This window comes from Equus asinus, chromosome 11 (genome assembly GCF_041296235.1).
Source record: "Equus asinus isolate D_3611 breed Donkey chromosome 11, EquAss-T2T_v2, whole genome shotgun sequence".
NCBI lineage: Eukaryota > Metazoa > Chordata > Mammalia > Perissodactyla > Equidae > Equus > Equus asinus.
In genome coordinates, this window is record NC_091800.1 from 69,143,431 (window position 1) to 69,162,564 (window position 19,134).

General features: G+C 43.3%; 1 protein-coding gene across 1 annotated transcript in view; it reads right to left on the bottom strand.

Annotated features, from left to right (window-relative positions):
• Positions 1–19,134, bottom strand: part of ABCC4 (ATP binding cassette subfamily C member 4 (PEL blood group)) — a 242,789-nt gene that overhangs the window by 194,664 nt on the left and 28,991 nt on the right. Inside the window, exons 2-3 of the mRNA XM_014864856.3 lie at positions 2,791–2,901; positions 2,144–2,264 (exon numbers count right to left, since the gene is read on the bottom strand). Coding sequence (XP_014720342.2) covers positions 2,144–2,264; positions 2,791–2,901 — 232 coding nt within the window. The remainder of the gene's footprint in view (positions 1–2,143; positions 2,265–2,790; positions 2,902–19,134) is intronic.

Consider the following 19,134-nt stretch of genomic DNA (forward strand, 5'->3'; position numbering starts at 1 on the left):
CAGCTCGTCCTGAGATGGGATCGAGTCACCATCCAGGTTTTGGAGACCCCACCCCAAGGACCAGCAGCCCATGAAGCGAAGAAAAGCAGAAGCTCAGTTCAAACCCAGCTACATGGGCCACCCTTTGGGATCCAGCTGTCTTTAGCTTCTTCAGCACCTGGTAGCAAAGGGAAACTGCAGAGCCAGGGGCAGCAGAGGGAGGCCTGCTCCAGGACATGATCCAACACAAAACCCCAAGGCCACTCGTCCCTGCCCACCCCCAACTGGATACCTGGCATGGGCCACAGGCACATAGTGAGGCTCCGGGGCTTCCTGAAAAGCAGAATCCATGAGAGCTCTGCTCTATGATGTGGGCCGCCAGATTTGGTCAGGAAATCCTGCACACACAGGCCACGATGACACCAGCTTACTTCAAACTAAGACTTATTGTCACCATGTAGAAACACCATCATTGGGATACCTGTGCACAGGTTAAACACAGGCTGGCAACCCCAGACCCTGGAGTCAGTCCCACTGGTTTGCATCTTCACCCTGCCTTCAGAAGTCCACAGCAGTATGCAGGTGTGCTCGGTGCCCTCTCAAAGGTGGCACTCTGCCCCATATACCTGTCCCCGCCCTCTGGCACACTGGCCACCTGCCTTTGCCATCAACAAGCACTTCAGTCTCCCAGCACCATCGATCACCTGTCAGCTGACAGATTCTCCGGTTTTTCCAGTTGTGTTGGGCAGAGTTCACCTACCTAGCTACCCACTGCCCACAGTGCCCTTCAGGACAGAGCCTTTTCAAGGAGCTACACCCTCCACAAACAAATCAAATGGCCAACCCATCTCACCCCAACAAAATGCACTAAGGACAACTCACCGCCTTTCTGTATCTTAAACAACCCTTGCACAGCAACTGCAACTTGTATCTCTACTACTCTCACACACTTGCAGGGCCACGAATGTTCCTAAGGTAGTACACTAAGGTACCACAGAGCGCACAAGCCACCCAGACGGATTTTCAGAATACCTCCAGGAGGCCGCAGCCTAGAACAGGCAGGCGAACTGGCACTGTGCCCCCAGGGAGAAAGCTGTGTTACTGGAAGATCTTGACGGGGGCCCTTGGGGTGACGGAGTTCACTGACCTCATGGCTCTCTGCTTTTGGTTTTCCACTGCACATCCACTCCCACACTCTGCAATGCCACGCTACCAAGACTCTACCCCCCAACCACCAATCCACCCCAACAACCAGGGACAAGAAACCAGAATGGGCGATGCGCGGATTTGCCAGGATGCATGGTGAGGCCCACACCCCTCCACAGAAGGGACTTTGGCTCACGGAACCTGGCCAACTGGAAATGGGGTGTGTGCCCTCGGGAGATCTGGGCAATTCCAGCCCATACTCAAGGTCCCAGGTTCTGTCCCCCTGGAAGGGGAGAGGCGAGAGTACCAGCTTGGGAAAGCATTTATCAACATATGGCCTGGTCAAGTTAATTTTTTGTTGAGCACCTGCAAAATTCTTATGTTATTCTGGGCTCTGGGCCAAATTTCCTTCCTCCAAACCACAGGGCACCTAGTCCTTGAGGTTATAGGATCTCCTTTTGGTAAAGGATCACTCTCAGCATTTATAACATTTACTGAGCACCAACAATGCCCTAATATGGTATAAAATGCCTTTCCTTTTCAGTGCTATTCTTCCACAACTCCATACTTTAATTGGTTAAAAGAAAAATAATAGGGGCCAGCCCCGCAGCTGAGTGGTTGGGTTCTCGCGCTCCACTTCCGCGGCCCAGGGTTTCGCCAGTTCGAATCCTGGGCACGGACGTGGCACCGCTCATCGTGCCATGCTGAGGCAGCATCCCGCATGCCACAACTAGAGGGACTCACAACTTAAAAAAAAAAACCACACAACTATGTACCGGGGGACTTTGGGGACAAAAAAAGAAAAATAAAATCTTTAAAAAAAAAAAAAAGAAAAATAACAATCCCCCTGAGGTCAGCACTCATTCTAAAGATAAATACCACCGCTGAGCTACATCATGTTTCTTAGACATGCTTTATCCTCAGACCTTAAACTATTTGTCTCTCCCCAACAGTCCCACCCATCTCATTACAGATCTGAGTCCAATGAAAAACAACGACCTTATGTAAAAGGTTTTACCTCAATAAACGTAACAATTCCCAAAACTAAATAGGATCTCCAATAACACTTTATGATTGCCTTTGTTAGAGAAGGCTTCCGTGCGTCTGTCTTGGCTCTCAAAACTTCTTTATCCCAGCACCTGCAATGAGAAACAAAGCAATAAGAGGCAGCACACCAGGCCACAGGGAGAGGCAGCAGGATGAAAGACAAGCATTTATTAGGGCACTCTGTGGCTGTCCCATAAATGCTAATTGTTTGCAGGGCTCCTCGAAGATGTGTGGCACAGAATCTGAAGCACCAGAACAACCGGCATTGAGGGAAAAAGTCCCAGTCTCGGGAAACAAGAAGTTACTGCCAAGCTCTGCTGGATTTGCCATGCCATGAGCCACCCAAGAAGGCAGACATGGGTACAGACAACCTCCTCCAGTGATACCAGCTCCAAGGACAGATCCTGGCATCCAGGGCCTTCAATGCTGGCTCCCCTACTTCCACAAATGCACAAGAAACAGTTTCCCTCAGCCGCCCAAGTAGGCTAAGTCTGGACAGCCTCAGGGGAAGTCAGCTGCAGAAGGGCCCAAAGGAAGGCAAACCCCATTCTAAACCATTAGCCACAGACTTAGAAGTTCTGTTTCTTCTGACCCTTCTCGTTACTGCCTGTTGCTTACCCTTGCAACTCTTCTCCAAGGTGCTTTGAGCGATCTTCTGGAAGCACTGTATACATATCATCTTCTTCTAATCTCCGCTTATGACCAATTTTAAACAAGGGGTTTAGCCACCTGTTAAAAATTAAGAGAAAAGGGAAGTGACATGGATCCATAATTACACATCTGTATCTAATTAGAATCCTACATGCATGGGTTTCATTTAAAAGGTCTACATTTTAGAGGCCAGCCCAGTGGCTCATCAAGCCATACTGTGGCAGCATCCCACATAAAGTAGAGGAAGACTAGCACAGTTATTAGCTCAGTGACAATCCTCAAGCAAAAAGAGGAAGATTGGCAACAGATGTGAGCTCAGGGCCCATCTTCCTCATACATACAAAAAATTTTTGTTTGATGCACCTCAGGTGGAAATCCTCCTGCATTACAGTCTAGACTTTGTCACCTTCTGGTTGTATGACCCTGAACTAGCTATAAATAGTAATCTCTCAGTATTGGCCTCTGGCAAATGGGCAGAACACCTGGAGATAACACCTCCCAAGGCTGGTGAGAGGGTCAGCTCAGGTTGCTCCGAACCCTACGAAGTCCCCCCAGACAAATACGAGCCCTGACCACGACAGCTCCCCAGTCATCAATTTGGGCCCCATTAGAAAGCCTGTAATAACTTTGATAGATAAAGTTACTTGATTAAGCAAATTTCTCCCACCATGGCTCTTGATTTAAGGACCTCCCAATCTCCTTCACTGCCCAAATCCCAAAAGGCCGGGCTGAGCCCCACAGGTACCACCAAGGGCTAAAGGTTTTCATTTCCATCTCAGGCAAGCCTACTTTGACAGGAGCCTAAATTATCTGTCACCACCTAAGTAAGGAATTAGACATGGAGACCTGAGTCAACTGATACCTTAATTCCAACTGAGAGAGGGTACTCACCAATTCCAGACCCACTGACTGCCTGCACCTTCCCTCAACCCAGTTCTGCCCCAACAGTCCTTCTCTCCCTGGTGTTACTCTCTCCTCCTGCAACACTGAAGACAGCAACAGCATTTCCCTCCCAACTGCCTCAGCGCAACTTGTTCAGGGCAATGACTATTCACACACCACTTGGACTCTCCATAACCAGACAGTGCCTGGTATGTCGTGGTGCCTGGACACAGACATCACTGGAATCCATTCAGTGTGAGATCAAACCCTCACACCACAGGTGAGCTATCTCAAAATGGGTCACCACCCCAAGTTTCCTGGAGCGACCCACAGCCAGATCAAATTAAATGTAGGTGGCAACTCTCAAGCTAGAATCTTCTTCCCTCGTGCCTGTGACTTTCCTCTGTTCCTAAAACTTGCTCGAAATCCATTTTTCTCATCCCTTCCCCTTCCATCTACTACCTATTCTTTCCACGTCAAAATAAGCAAAGCAGCCTGCAGACTGCGTGCCCCTCCCTCCCCAGCGCTCCCCAGCTCCCTCCACTCCCACTGCCTGGGTCCTCCCAGGCTGTGAGCACTGCAGAGACTTCCTACCTTGGAGCTTGTGAGCCTTTCTCTGGTTCACCCCTGGTCTTCTTGTCTCCCTTTTCTCTCCTGAGCTAATCCATGCCTTTTACTTCTTTAGTGTCCTTGTGCTATCAACACACATCTTCCCAACACTCTCTCCCACACTACAACCAACACCAAAAATCTACAACTACTGGGCATGGATAACTATCCTAATCCTCTTCTTAAACACACACACACACACACACACACACACACACACACACTTGACACATTTGCACACAATTTAGTAATAGTGAGAACAAAACGAGGAATCATGAGTAAGATACCATTCTTGCTAGCCAATTCACAAGTTTGTGAAGGGATTAAGGCACCGTTGGCTGGAACTAGCAAGTAAGGGACCCCACAACCAGCAGGTGATACCCCATCTAGTTAGCACAGGCTGCATGGCCACCACAAGGCGCAGGACTCAATCGTCACCAAGATCACTTCTGAGCCCATCAGTCCCTGGGGCTGACCCTCCTCTGAAGATCTGGCCATTAGTGCTTGTTCCAATCAAGAACTTCCTTGCAAACTATTAAATTCCATCCCCCATAAGCGATGACCTAGGTCTTGTTTCCAAACTCAAGGTATCCCTCCTGAGAGTAAGGAGTATGACTGCCTAACAAGGCCAGCCTTTGACGCCACTCAAGCACAGAAAAGAAAGTACCTTACTTGGATCAAAGAATTGCTCCAGAAGCTGAATTACCTGCATGTGAACATGCAATTCACATTTTCTTAACTGAAAGGGATACCTAACTCAAGGCCAAAGAACTGATATAATTTGGTCAGTTATCTTGATGCTTTCATAGACTTAAAGTTTATCAGTCCATGGGAGATAAACACCTGTGCCTTTAGGCTAATTTAGGAGCTGCATCACCTCATGCAGCTTGCCAAGCTGTGCCTTGGTAGAAGCATCGCCAGTGTGAGTGCCTGCATGTTTACAGCAGCTCCAACCTGCCCTTTCAGTCACATATCCCTTTGTCCCAACAGGAACCCCTTTTCCCGGCCAGGCTTCCATCTTATCCTGTGCACACACCCTGACACTCCTACCTCTATTCCTCCCACACGTGGTAGGTCTTCATCCTTTTTTTTTTTTTTTCAATAGACTTAACTTTGTTATCACACTTTTAGGTTCACAGCAACACTGAAAGTACAGAGAGTTCTCATATACTCCTTGCCCCTCCCCACACACACACACACAACCTCCCCTATTATCAACATCCTCCACCAGAGTGGTACATTTGTTACAATCGACGAACCTATGTTGACACGTCATTATCACCCAAAGTTCAGAGTGTACATTAGGGCTCCTCTTGGTGTTGTATATTCTATAGGTTTGGACAGATGTATTACAACATGTATCCACCCTTATTGCATCACAGAGTAGTTTCACTGCCCTAAAAATCCTCCCTGCTCTGTCAGTCATCCTCCCCTCCCCTCAATCCCTGGCAACCACTGATCTTTTTACTGTCTCCACAGTTTTGCCTTTTCCAGAATGTCATATAGTTGGGGTCGCACAGTATCTAGCCTCTTCAGTCTGGCTTCTTTCATTTAATAATATGCACCGAAGACTCCTCCATGTCTTTTCATAGCTCGATAGCTCATTTCTTTTTTACTGTTAAAGGATATCCATTGTCTGGATGGACCACAATTTATTTATCCATTCACTGATGAAGAGCATATTGGTTGCATCCAACTTTTGGCAGCTATGAATAAAGCTGCTATAAACATCCATGTGTAAAATAATTTTTAAAAAAGGAATTAACAAGAGAATAACATATATTCTATTAACATCTATTAGCATGTATGTATAGTCTATGCACACCTATTAAATTGACATTTGTGTTTGTACTTAGAATGAATGGTAGCTGGTGTGTAGTTAGCACAATGTGTTTATTGAAAGGTATAGTTTTAACAAGTCTTTATTTCTAGCTTTATGTATTTGACTGCCATGTCATATGACGCACAAAAACTTATGACTGCTTAAAAACAAAAAAAAAGAACACCGTGTGCAGCTTTTCATGTGGACCTAAGTTTTTAACTCCTTTGGGTAAATACCAAGGAGCACAATTGCTGGATCATATGGTTTAAGAGTATGTTGAGTTTTTTTTTTTTTTTTTTTTAATCATTTCTTTTTTTTTTTTTTAAAGATTTTTTTTTTTTTTTTCCTTTTTCTCCCCAAAGCCCCCCGGTACATAGTTGTGTATTCTTCGTTGTGGGTTCTTCTAGTTGTGGCACGTGGGACACTGCCTCAGCGTGGTCTGATGAGCAGTGCCATGTCCGCGCCCAGGATTCGAACTAACGAAACACTGGGCCGCCTGCTGCGGAGTGCGCGAACTTAACCACTCGGCCACGGGGCCAGCCCCGAGTATGTTGAGTTTTTTAAGAAACCACCAAATGCTCTTCCAAAGTGGGGGCACCATTTTGCATTCCTACTAGCAATGAATGAGAGTCCCTGTACCCCCTTTTTTTAAATCTGACTTAATCAATCCCTGTTCAAGTTCCAGCCCCTTCACGGAGCCCTCTCTGACCCCTCTTGCCAGCAAACCTCTCTTTCCTTGGATTCATGGGCAACCTATGTGGCACTTATCAAAAATCCCTTGTACTCTCTTTTGCCTGAAGTCACCCACTGGAGGCCCACACATAAGATCCTGGCAACAAATATATTTGGTGTGGCACACATTATTATTTTTTAAAAATTAGCTAAAAGAAATAAGGAGATTTCCCATAAAAATCCAGATTCCCAAGTGCTCTTGAACACTCAGAAGGTCTGCCCACGCTGTGTACACATTTCCCCATGCTACTCTGATATTTTCAATTCTACCCCCACTTCCTTAAAAAAGAAATGCCAGTCATTGTACGTCTGTAATCATAGCATTATTCACAATAGCTGAGCGCTGGAAGCAACCCAAGCATCCACTGACAAATGAATGGATAAACAAAGTGTGGTATAAGCATACGCTGCATTACTCAGCCTTAAAAAGAAAGGGAATTCTGACACATGTTACTACATGGATGAACCTTGAGGATATTCTGCTAAGTGAAATAAGCCTGCCACAAAAGGACAAATACCATATGATCCAACTTATACAACGTATACAGAAGAGTCAAATGCATAGAGACAGAAAGCAGAATGGAGGTTGCCAGGGGAAGGGGGAGGGAAGAATGGGGCGCTGTACTTTAACGGGTACAGAGTTTCGGTTTTATTGATGGGAAGAATCTTGCGGATGGATGGTGAAGACGGTTGCACAACAGCGTAACATAATTAATGTCACTCAACTGTATACTTGAAATGGTTAAGATGGTAAATACTGTGCTATGTGTATTTTACCACAATTTTTTCTTCATTTTTAAAGAGAAACACCAGTCAGAATCCACTAAACTAGTTTCCTGGTGCACTAATGGGTTGAGACCTTATGTCTGAAAAACACGGGTATAGACGGCTCTCTACTGTGCAGACACTGCCCTTAACACCATCATCTCCACAGCAGAGCAGGGGTCACCCGAGGGCAGGGTGGCTTCTCAGCCATTTCTGCATGCTCAGTGCCCAGCACAGCTCCTGGAACACACTGGAGCTCAGTGAGTATCTGCACCACACAGAAATGAGCCATGATGATAAATCAGCATTTAGGGTTGCAACGAGGCTTCTTCGGTGGAGGCCTTCCTCCTTGCACACCTCAGATTTGGCTGCCATTCTCGCCTAGCTTGTTTCCCATAAAGTGAGAAGGAAGTGAAATGTAAAATGACTAAAACAATATAAGCAGTTCCCAGGCCAAGTGCCCCATGGAGCAGGTGCCCGACTGGCAAGCCCCAAGGACTGTTCACAAGTGCCCCAGGAGCACACAATACCACAGAAACACTTGGCACAACTTCCTGGACGTTTTAGTAAACTGTAAAGTCAAAAAAAAGCAAGGTCCAGGCCAGTGGCATAGGAATTAAGTTCACACATTCCACTTTGGTGGCCTAGGGTTGGCAGATTCGGATCCCAGGTAGGGACCCAGCACCACTCGTCAAGCCACACTGTGGTAGCATCCCACATAAAATAGAGGAAGATTGGCACAGATGTTAGCTCAGCAACAATCTTCCTCAAGCAAAAGAAGGAAGACTGGCAAAAGCTGTTAGCTCGGGGCCAGTCTTCCTCACACACACAAAAAATCAACACTGAATAAACAGAAAAATTGGGGCTGGTCCCACGGTGGAGTGGTTGAGTTCATGCATTCCACCACTTCGGTGGCCCAGGGTTTCACCAGTTCAGATCCTGGGCATGGACCTGGCACCGCTCATCAAGCCATGCTGAGGCAGCATCCCACATAGCACAACCAGAAGGACTTACAACTAGGATATACCCCTATGTACAGGGGACCTTAGGGAGAAGAAAAAAAAGATTGGCAACAGATGTTGGTTCAGGTGCCAATCTTTAAAAAAAAAAAAAAAGGAAAAATTGGCAAAGAAATGTCATGCTTGCAGGGAGCTGCTTCTGCTAACACTTCTACACTTCCTAAGGGTACTCCTTCACCCCCTTTCCCCTCAGGGAGCTCTGGGGAAGAGAGGTGAAAAAGCAATGGCTTCACTGTTACACTTTCTGAACACCAAATGGGTACAGCTTCCCAATAATGGAGCCCCACGAAGGGCTTAGCTGTTCTGACCCCCACCTCCAACCTTCAGCCACAAGCCACCCAAGGCAGTGATCTCCATGAAGACCCTGGACTAAACCACCCACTGAGGACCACACATCACCCACTTCTCTGTAAGTCACATCCTGCTCCCCTCCACCAGCACCAGGGGACCAAGTCTCCCTGGTTAACCTCTACCACCTACATTCTGACCCCGGTTCCCAACCCTGCCTCCCTGCCCTCCCACGAAACTCCCTGGGACTCCTCTATGATTAGCAAACTCCCTCAAGCCCTCAGCGCCGCCTTGCTCTTGGCAGGAGGCCTGGCTGCCCCCAGGGCATACGGCTTGCCTGCAGCCTCAGGGTGGCACTCCAGTTTCTCTAATTCCATTTTCCACCTCCATATCCCTCCTAGCTGTAAACACCCCTGGCACCTCTAAAGGCCATGGCATCGGCTACTCACTACTCCATCTAGAAAATTCTATCATTCTTTGGCAACTTCATCAGTTGCTGGATCAGGTTTCCCCTTCGCCCCAACTCCCAGCATCACTACAAGTGACTTCCACACCCAACACAAAGGGCACCCCAAAACTCCAGCTGTTCACTTTCTTCTTCTCGTCTCTTCTGGAACCTTCCTTACTCTCTATCTCTGTTGAATATATTAAAGATGGGCTTTCAGACCTCCATGATACCCACCAATGGCTGTGACCTTGCACCTGCCATCCTCTTATTTAATCAGCTGGTCTGGCCCCTGCAGGCCACTGACGTGAGCACAGCCTCACACCTTCCCTAGCGGATACCTGTGCATCCACTACTTCAAATACGGTCCAAATGCCGAAAGCCAGGCCCCTCCCCGACACTGCAGACTCCTATGGCTAACTGCCTACTCTCAGAGGTCTAATCGGCATCTCCACTTTAATGTCCAAAACGCAACTCCTGATTTCCCCACAAAACTGCTCTTCCCCATCTCAGTGAACATCAACCCCACAGAGCCCACCACTCAAACCAGAAACCTGGTAGCCACCCTGGATGCCTCCCTTCCCTCACCCTCACAGCCAACCCATCAACCAGTCCTGCAGCTGCTACCTCCAAAATGCAGCCTGACCCATCCCCTGCCCTGCATCTTTGCTCCCCTACCGAGGCCCAAGCCGCCATCGGTCCTCAGTGCTACCTGCTTCCACTCCTCGTTTCTCTAAGATCTTTCCACAGAAAAGCCAGAAGGATTTCTTAAACATGCAAGACCATGCTGTTCTCCTGCAGCGGGATCACACCTCAATTCCTGATGGGGTGTCATCTGTGACCATGTTCCTCCTTGCTCACCAACCCCATCTCCTGCCCAGTCTCCCTCGCTCACAGCATTCCGGCCACACTGGCCTGCCATGGTTCCAAGCTCCTGTCTGCTGTTCACTTTGCTGGGAACAAATGTTTTCCCCATTTTCTCCATGATTACACCGTCTCTCCTCCAGGTCTCAATCTAACTGTCGCCTCTGCAGAAAGCCCTGGGCCACCTTGTCTTAAAAAACACAGCTTGATTCTCTATTTCCCTCTTCTTACTTTCCTTACCTATTTACTACAATCTATTTGTTGAGAGAAAAAATAACCCACTTATGTAGCCTCTCTCCCCTCTAGAAGGACTCCATGAGGGCAGGACTCATCTTTCTGCAGTGTTCACTGGGCCTGGCACATAGTGAGTCACTTAAAACTCTTCTGGATCAATGAATGAATGACTCTCCCCTGGCGAAGCAGAAGCAGAGAACGCTCACACCCACTCTCTAAACTCCCATATGAGAAGGGGAATGTGACCTATGTCAGCTAAGATCAGTCAATCACTCAACAAATGCCCTAGCTCCACTCAAATAAGTTACCTATTGTTCAAAGAATAACGTATTTTAAAGCACTGTTAGCTGTGACAAATAATTAATCATTGGTTAGTTGTCCCTGGAGATTCTGCCAGCCCCAGTCATTGGAGGCTCCTGTGGCCCAGCCTGGAGGCTCCATCAGGGCAGGCCTGGGAGCACAGGGAGACAGAGGGAGTTGGGCGCTCAGGGTCAAGCAGTCCAAGAGCAGAGATTGGGATGAGGAACAATGAGAGGCACACAGAGAGATCACACAGTAAGACACATCCTACCTTATTAGAAGCCCTTCCCCCTAAGGTAGGATTTCTCAAGCTCAGCACTTACTGACATTTTAGGCTGGATGCCTCTTTTGTTGCGGGCGGCTGACCTGTGCATTGAAGGATGGTTAGCAGCATCTAACATGTATTCGATCTTCAAGATGTTAGTAGCATCTCCCCACCCCAAGTTGTGACAACTATAAATGCCTTCAGACATTGCCTGGGTGGCAAGATCCCGTGGGTCAGAACCACTCTCCTCAGCTTTTTGTCTTTCTGGAAAAGCTGTAGAACTTACTTCAATGGTTGGCCCCAAAGAGAGGCCGCAGGGCACTGACAGCAGTCCCTGCGCCACCCAAACACAGATAACAGTATAAACCCACTACTGTATTCACTAACTCAATTTACCTCCAGGAGCTCACTGTCCAATGCACGAGGGATTTACGTCAACAAAGAACTGCAATATGACACGGCAAATCTGGTCGTGAGCCATGCACAGGATCTGCTTCTTGGCTTTTTTCAGGTCTCTATAGGGCTAGGAGATCAATACCCCACTCACCAACAACCCATCTTCTGTATGGCAGGGATTCTCAAAGTGGGGTGCCCTGACCAGCAGCATCAGCATGCCCCAATACATTAGAAATGTAAGTTTTCAGGCCCCACCCTAGACCTACGAAGCAGAAACTCTAGAGGGAACTCAGCAAACTGTATCCCATCGAGTCTTCCAGGGGATGCTGATACAGGCTCAAGTTTGAGAACCTGGTGGACAGCGTGCTTTGGCATGCCAAGTGGGAAGCTCTCATCTGGTGTATATGCCAAACGGTCCCAACTCTGGCTAAATATCAAAATCCCAACCTCAGCCTGGGGAGTTTTAAAATAAAGACCAGCAAATATGTGGAGCCCCATCCCAAATGACTGAATCAGACTAAATCAAGATGGAACCTAACTGGTGGCCTTTTTAAAAGCTCCCCTCCCACCACTACCACCAGCACCACTAATTCTGGTCATCAGCCAGGTCCGGAAACCATCTGCGCAGAGAAGAAAGAAAAGCATGTGCAGCTGCCTGGGGGACCTCAACGGATGCTAGGGAGGGTGACCAGGAAGAAACACAGCTTCGGTGAACTCCAGGAGAATCATTCGGAGTTCACTGAGGAGACAGGGGAGAAAGAGGAGAGAAGCTTTCCAAAAAACAAAACCAGACATACAAAGACATAAAGCCTGGCAACAGCAGGTTCGAAACTTCATGGACTTCGCTGTGGTAATGGGGTATCCAAAGGTCTTGTATTCCAAACTTAGGAATTTGGACTTTACCCTGAAGGTAAAAGAGAAACAGTTCAAGTTTTTAAGCCACTTTGTAGATGATGGACTGTGGAAGGCAAGGAAACCAGTGAGGAATTGGATTTGAAAGAAGGTGTGACCAGTACAATTAGCCACATTCCTTGTTTCAGGTAAACGAGATCCAATTCACTCTCGCAGCCTGACTGCCCTCTAGTAACACTAATCTCACCTCCCTTTGCTTGGTCCCAATCCTAACTCTGGGACTCTACCACTCGACCATAAAGATAACCCAAGTGAATCAGAAATCAGAGTTTAAAATTCAACATCCTATTACTAATTTACTCTAGGAAGTTGAAACCAACAAAAACGCTGCAACTCAAATCATCCTTTAAAAAACTTTAAGTATCCTGTTTAATATAAGCTGAAGAAACAATTCTATATCAAATTTAGTCTTAATTAAATTCCTTAAAACTAGTATAGCAGTAATTCATATATTAAAAAACTCTAACTATATCCACGAGCAACTTTGCTTTCCAGCAAAACACACATTAAATTCATTCCTATTAAAATAAGATACTAGAAAGGCATGGCTCATCAACATACTAGTAATGATGGCAACAGCTATCAAAGGAGAAAAAAAGTACAGATAAAGAAAAGTTAACAAAATCTGTATATAGATAATTTTAAGAAATGAGAAACTCCAACTGAAAATTACTAAGAGCAATAAACTAGCACATCAGTTGTAAGAGGTATAATAAATAAATGAAAATCAACTGCATTACTATATTCTAATGATACTGCGGGGGGGTGGCTTCTATTGATAAATTACTCATGATATTAACTTCAAAGAATAAGTGGTCAAAAAGTTAAAAAAAAATGTTAGTAATTAACTTTAGAATGGAAAAACCTAGCAGATACTATCTTAACCAAGTGGTAAACGTTACCATCACCAGCAAGGAGACAAGTGAACCCGTGATGCACAGAGCATTTGCTTCTTGGTATTCTTACTATTCTTACTATGAGGAAACAGCAGACAAACGCAAATTGAAGAACATTCTACAGAGTAACAATCTACATGGTCTTCGAAAAATATCAAGGACACAAGAGACTGTGGAGCCATTCCAGACTGCATGACGCTAAAGAAATATGACAACTAAATACAACACATGACCTAAAAAGGGTAACATGGGGAAATTGGTTATGCAGTCTGAGGATTAGATGGTAGCAATGTATCAACATTAATTTTTGAATTTTGATGGTATATCGTGGTTACGCAAGAAAGTACCCTTATTTTTTAAGACATATGGCCTTAAATGTTTAGAAGTAATGGAACATCATGTCTAAAATCTACCTTCAAATAGTTCAGATAAAAAAGGAATAATGTATATAAATAGAGAGAAAGGCAAATATGGTAGAATCTCACGTTAAGGAAGTTGAGTGAAGAGTATATTAGTTCTGTGCACCACTCTTGCAAATATTCTGTCAAGTTGAAATTATCTCAAAAGTTAAAAGAAACTACCAGACCTTAAAACATTTCAAAGACATTAATCAAAACTCCATGGGGGCTGGCCCCCTGGCCAAGTAGTTAACTTCGAGCCCTCTGCTTCGGCGGCCTGGGGTTTCACCAGTTCAGATCCTGGGTGCGGACATGGTTACCACTCATCAGGCCATGCTGAGGCGGCATCTCACACAGCAAAATTAAAAGGACCTACAACTAGAATATACAACTACGTACTGGCAAGCTTTGGGGAAAAGAAAAATAAACCTTTATGGCCCACAGCTAAGATCACAGTCAACGATGAAAAGCTTAAGCTTTTCCTCTAAAATCAGGAACAAGACAAGAATGCCCACTTGTGCCACTTTTATTCAACACAGTATTGGAAGTCCTAGCCAGAGCAATTAGGCAAGACAAAGAAATACAAGGTATCCAAATTGGAAAGGAAGACGTAAAACTGTCATAATTTGCAGATGACATGATAGTATATATAGAAAACCCTAAATACTCCACCAAAAAACTGTTAACTGATAAATGAATTCAGTAAAATTGCAGGATACAAAAATCAATACACAGAAATCTGTTGCATTTCTACACATTAATAAGAAACTATCAGGAAAGAAATTAAGACAACCCCATTTACAATTGCTTCAAAAAGAATAATATATCTAGTAGTAAATTTAAACAAGGAGGTGAAAAACCTGTACAGTAAAAACTATAACACAATGACTGATGAAAGTAACTGAAGACACAAATAAATGAAAAGAAATTCCATGCTCATGGATTAGAAGAATTAATTGTTAAAATGCCCATACAACCCAAAGCAATCTATAGATTCAATGCAATCCCTGTCGAATTTCCAGTGGCATTTTTCACACACAAAAAAGAACAATTCTAAAATTTGTATGGAATCCCAAAAAACCCCAAATATCCAAAGCAATTTTAAGAAAGAACAACAAAGCTGGAGGCATTGCACTCCCGAATTTCAAACTATATGGAACAGATTTTCCAGTAACAGCTTTGCAGGTCAGAAGTGAGTGGCAAAATATATTCAAAGTGCTGAAACAAAAACTGCTAGCCAAGAATACTCTACCCAACAGAGCAGTCCTTCAGAATTAAAGGAGAAAGAGTTTTCCAGACAAACAAAAACTAAAGGAGTTCATCACATATACTAGACTGGCATGACAAAAAATGTTAAAGGAAGTTCTTCAAGCTGAAAAGAAAGGATACTAATAAGTAACAGGAAAACGTGTGAAAGTATAAAACTCACTTGGCAAAGGTAAATTTATAGTTAAATTCAGAATAATGTTGTAATGCTGGTGGGTAGATTCCTCTATAACTCTAGTATAAAGGTTAAAAGATAAAAGTATTAAAAATAACTATAACTACAATGATTTATTAGTGTACATGTGTAAAATAATATAAATTTTGACATCAAAAACATAAAATGTAGAGAAGTGTAAAGATACAGAGATTTTGTATGCATTCAAAGTTGGGTTGTTATCAGCTTAACATAGACTGTTATAAGATGTTGTATATAAGCTTCATAGTAACCAGTGAGCAAAAGCCTGTGATAGATACACAAAAGATAAAGGAACCAAAGCATATCACTAGAGCAAATCATCACATCACAAAGGAATAGAGGAAGAAAGGAAGAAAGGGATTACAAACAGCCAAAAAACAATTAATAAAATGAAAGTTAGTTCATATCTATATTACTTTAAATGTAAATAGAATAAATTCTCCAATCAAAAGACAAAGAGTGACTAAATGGATAAAAAGACCCAATTATATGCTCTCTTGTACAAGAGACTCACTTCAGCTTTAAGGACATACAGTGAAAGTGACGGGATGGAAAAAGATATTCCAGGCAAATGGAAACTGAAAGAAAGCAGGGGTAGCTATATTTAGACCACACAAAATAGACTTTAAGCCAAAGACTGTAACAAGAGACAAAGAGGGTCATTATATAAGGAAAAAAGGGTCATCAACAGAACGTAACATTTGCAAATACTTATTGTACACAACATAGGAACCTAAATATATAAATATTAACAGATCTGAAGGGAGAAATAGACAGCAATACAATAATAGCAGGGAACTTTAATATTCCACTTTCAACAAATGGGTATATCATTCAGGGAGAAGATCAATAAGGAAACTGATCTTAAACTACACATTAGACCAGATGACTCTAACAAACATATACAAAACATTCCATCAAAAAGCAGCAGAATACATTCTTCTGATGCACAATGGGAATATTTTCCAGGACAGATCATATGTTAGGCCACAAAACAAGTCTTAATAAATTTAAGAAGATTAAAATCATATCGAGTATCTTTCCCAACCACAATGGTATGAAACTAGAAACCAACTACAAAAAGAAAACTGGAAAATTCACAAATATGTGGAGATTAACCCTGCTTCTGAAAAACCAACTGGTCAAAGAAGAAATCCAGAGAAAAATCAAAAACTATCTTGGACAAATGAAAATGGAAACACAATATATGAAAACTTACAGAGTGCAGCAAAAGCAATTCTAAGAGGAAAGTTCATAGTGATAAACACCTACATTAAAAAAAAAGAAAGACCTCAAATAAACAATCTAACTTTACACAAGAAACGAGAAAAAGAAGAAAAAACAAAGCTCAAAGATATCAGAAGGAAATACAGTCATTCGCCACTTAAAAACAGGAATACGTTCTGAGAAATGTGTCGTTAGGCGATTTCATCATTGTGAGAACATCATAGAGTGTACTAATACAAATCCAGATGGTATATCCTACTACACACCTACGCTATATGGTACTAATCTTATCGGACCACCATCATATATATGGTCCATTGACCAAAATGTCATTATGTGGCACATGATTGTAAATAAAGATCAGAACGGAAATAAATAAAAAAGAAAAGGTAATCAAAACTGACAGCTGGTGTTTCAAAAAGATAAACAAATGAACAAAGCTTTAGCAAGACTTACCAAGAAAAAAAAAAAGAGAAGACTCAAATAAAATTATAAATGAAAAGGAGATATTACAACTGATACCATACAAATACAAAGGATCATAAAAGACTACTGTGAACAATCATAGGCTAACAAATTGGACAACATAGAAGAAATGGATAAATTCCTAGACACATATAACCTACAAAGACTAAATCATGAAGAAACAGAAAATCTAAACAGACTGATTACTAGTAAAAAGATTGAATCGGTAATCAAACCCTCAAAACAAGTCTAGAACCAGACAGCTTCACTGGTGAATTCCACCAAATTTTTAAGAAAAATTAATACCAATTCTTCTCAAACTCTTCCAAAAAATAAGAGAGAATGCTTCCAAACTCATTTTACAAGGCCAGCATTACCCCGATACTAAAGCCAGACAAGTACACTAAAAGAGAGGAAAATTACACACCAATATACCTGATGAACACAGAGGCAAAAATCTTTCACAAAACACGGTCAGCCCTCCATATCCACCGGTTATGCGCTCATGAATTCAACCTTCAGAACCCACAGATATGGAACCTGCAAGTGCAGAACCCGCAGATGTGAAGGGCCAACGAAGGGACTCCAGCATCCGGGGATTTGGGTATCCATGGGGGGTCCTGGACCCAATCCTGGACCCAATCCTCCTCAATAACAAGGAACAACTATATTAGCAAACTGAATTCAACAGCACCTTAAAAGAATCATACACTATGATCAACTGGAATTTATTCCAGAGATAAAAGGATGGTTCAACACGCACAAAAGCAATGTGATATACCATAGCAACAAAATGAAGGATAAAAATCATATCTTCTCAATAAGTGGAGAAAAAGCATTTGATGAAATTCCACATCCTTTCATAATAAAAATCTCTCAACCAACTGGGTATAGAGAAAACATATTGCAACACAGTTAAGGCTCTATACATTAAAGCCACAGCTAACATCATACTCAGTGGTGAAAAGCTTTCAGCTTTTCTAAGATCAGGAACAAGACAAGGATGCCTACTCTCACCACTCATATTAACATAGTATTGGAAGTCCTAGCCAGAGAAATTAGGCAAGAAAAGGAAATAAAAGGCATCCAAATCAGAAAGGAAGATGTAAAACTGTCTCTATTTGCAAATGACATGAAATTATATATAGAAAACCCTGAAGACTCCAACAAAAACCTGCTAGAATAAACGATTTCATAGAAGTTGCAGCATAGAAAAATCAACATGCAAAAATCAGTGGTTTTTCTATATACCAACAATGAACTATCAGAAAGAAAAACTACAAAAACCCATTTTCAACAGCATCAAAAACAATTTTAAAAAGGGGACAACCCCGCATCACACTCCGCTTCAGCAGCCCGGGTTCGCGGTTTCAGATCCCAGGCACAGATCTACACCACTCATCAACCATGCTCTGGCAGCAACCCACATACAAAGTGGAGGAAGACTGGCACAGATGTTAGTTCAGGGCTAACCTTCCTCAAGCAAAAAAAAAAGGAAGATTGGCAACAGATGGTAGCTCAGGGAATCTTCTTCCTCAGCAGAAAAAACAACGACAAAAAAAACTTAGGAATAAATTTCACCAAGGAGGTGAAAGGCTTGTACTCTGGAAACTATAAGACACTGATGAGGGGCCGGCCCAGTGGCGCAGCGGTTAAGTTCGCATGTTCCACTTCTCAGCAGCCCGGGATTCACCGGTTCCGATCCCGGGTGCAGAAATGGCACCACTTGGCACGCCATGCTGTGGTAGGCATCCCACACATAAAGTAGAGGAAGATGGGCATGGATGTTAGCTCAGGGCCAGGCTTCCTCAGCAAAGAGAGGAGGATTGGCAGCAGATGTTAGTTCAGGGCTAATCTTCCTCAAAAAAAAAAAAAAAGACATTGATGAAAGTAACTGAAGAAGACAAAAATAAAAAGATACTCCATGCTTATGAATTGGAAAAATATTAAGATGTCCATACTACCCAAAGCAATCTACAGATTCAATACAATCCCTATCAAAATTCCAATGGCATTTTTCACAGAAATGGAACAAACAATCCTAAAATTTGTATGAATCCACAAAAGACCTCAAATAGCCAAGGCAATCCTGAGAAAGAACAACAAAGCTGGAGGCATCACACGTCCTGATTTCAAACTACATTACAAAGATATAGTCATCAAAACAGTATGGTATTGACATAAAAACAGACACACAGATAAATAGAACAGAAAACGGCACCAAAATAAAACCAGACACACACAGTCAATTAATTTTCAACAAAGCAGCCAAGAATATACAATGGGGAGAGGATAATCTCTTCAGTAAATGATGTTGGGAAAACTGGATA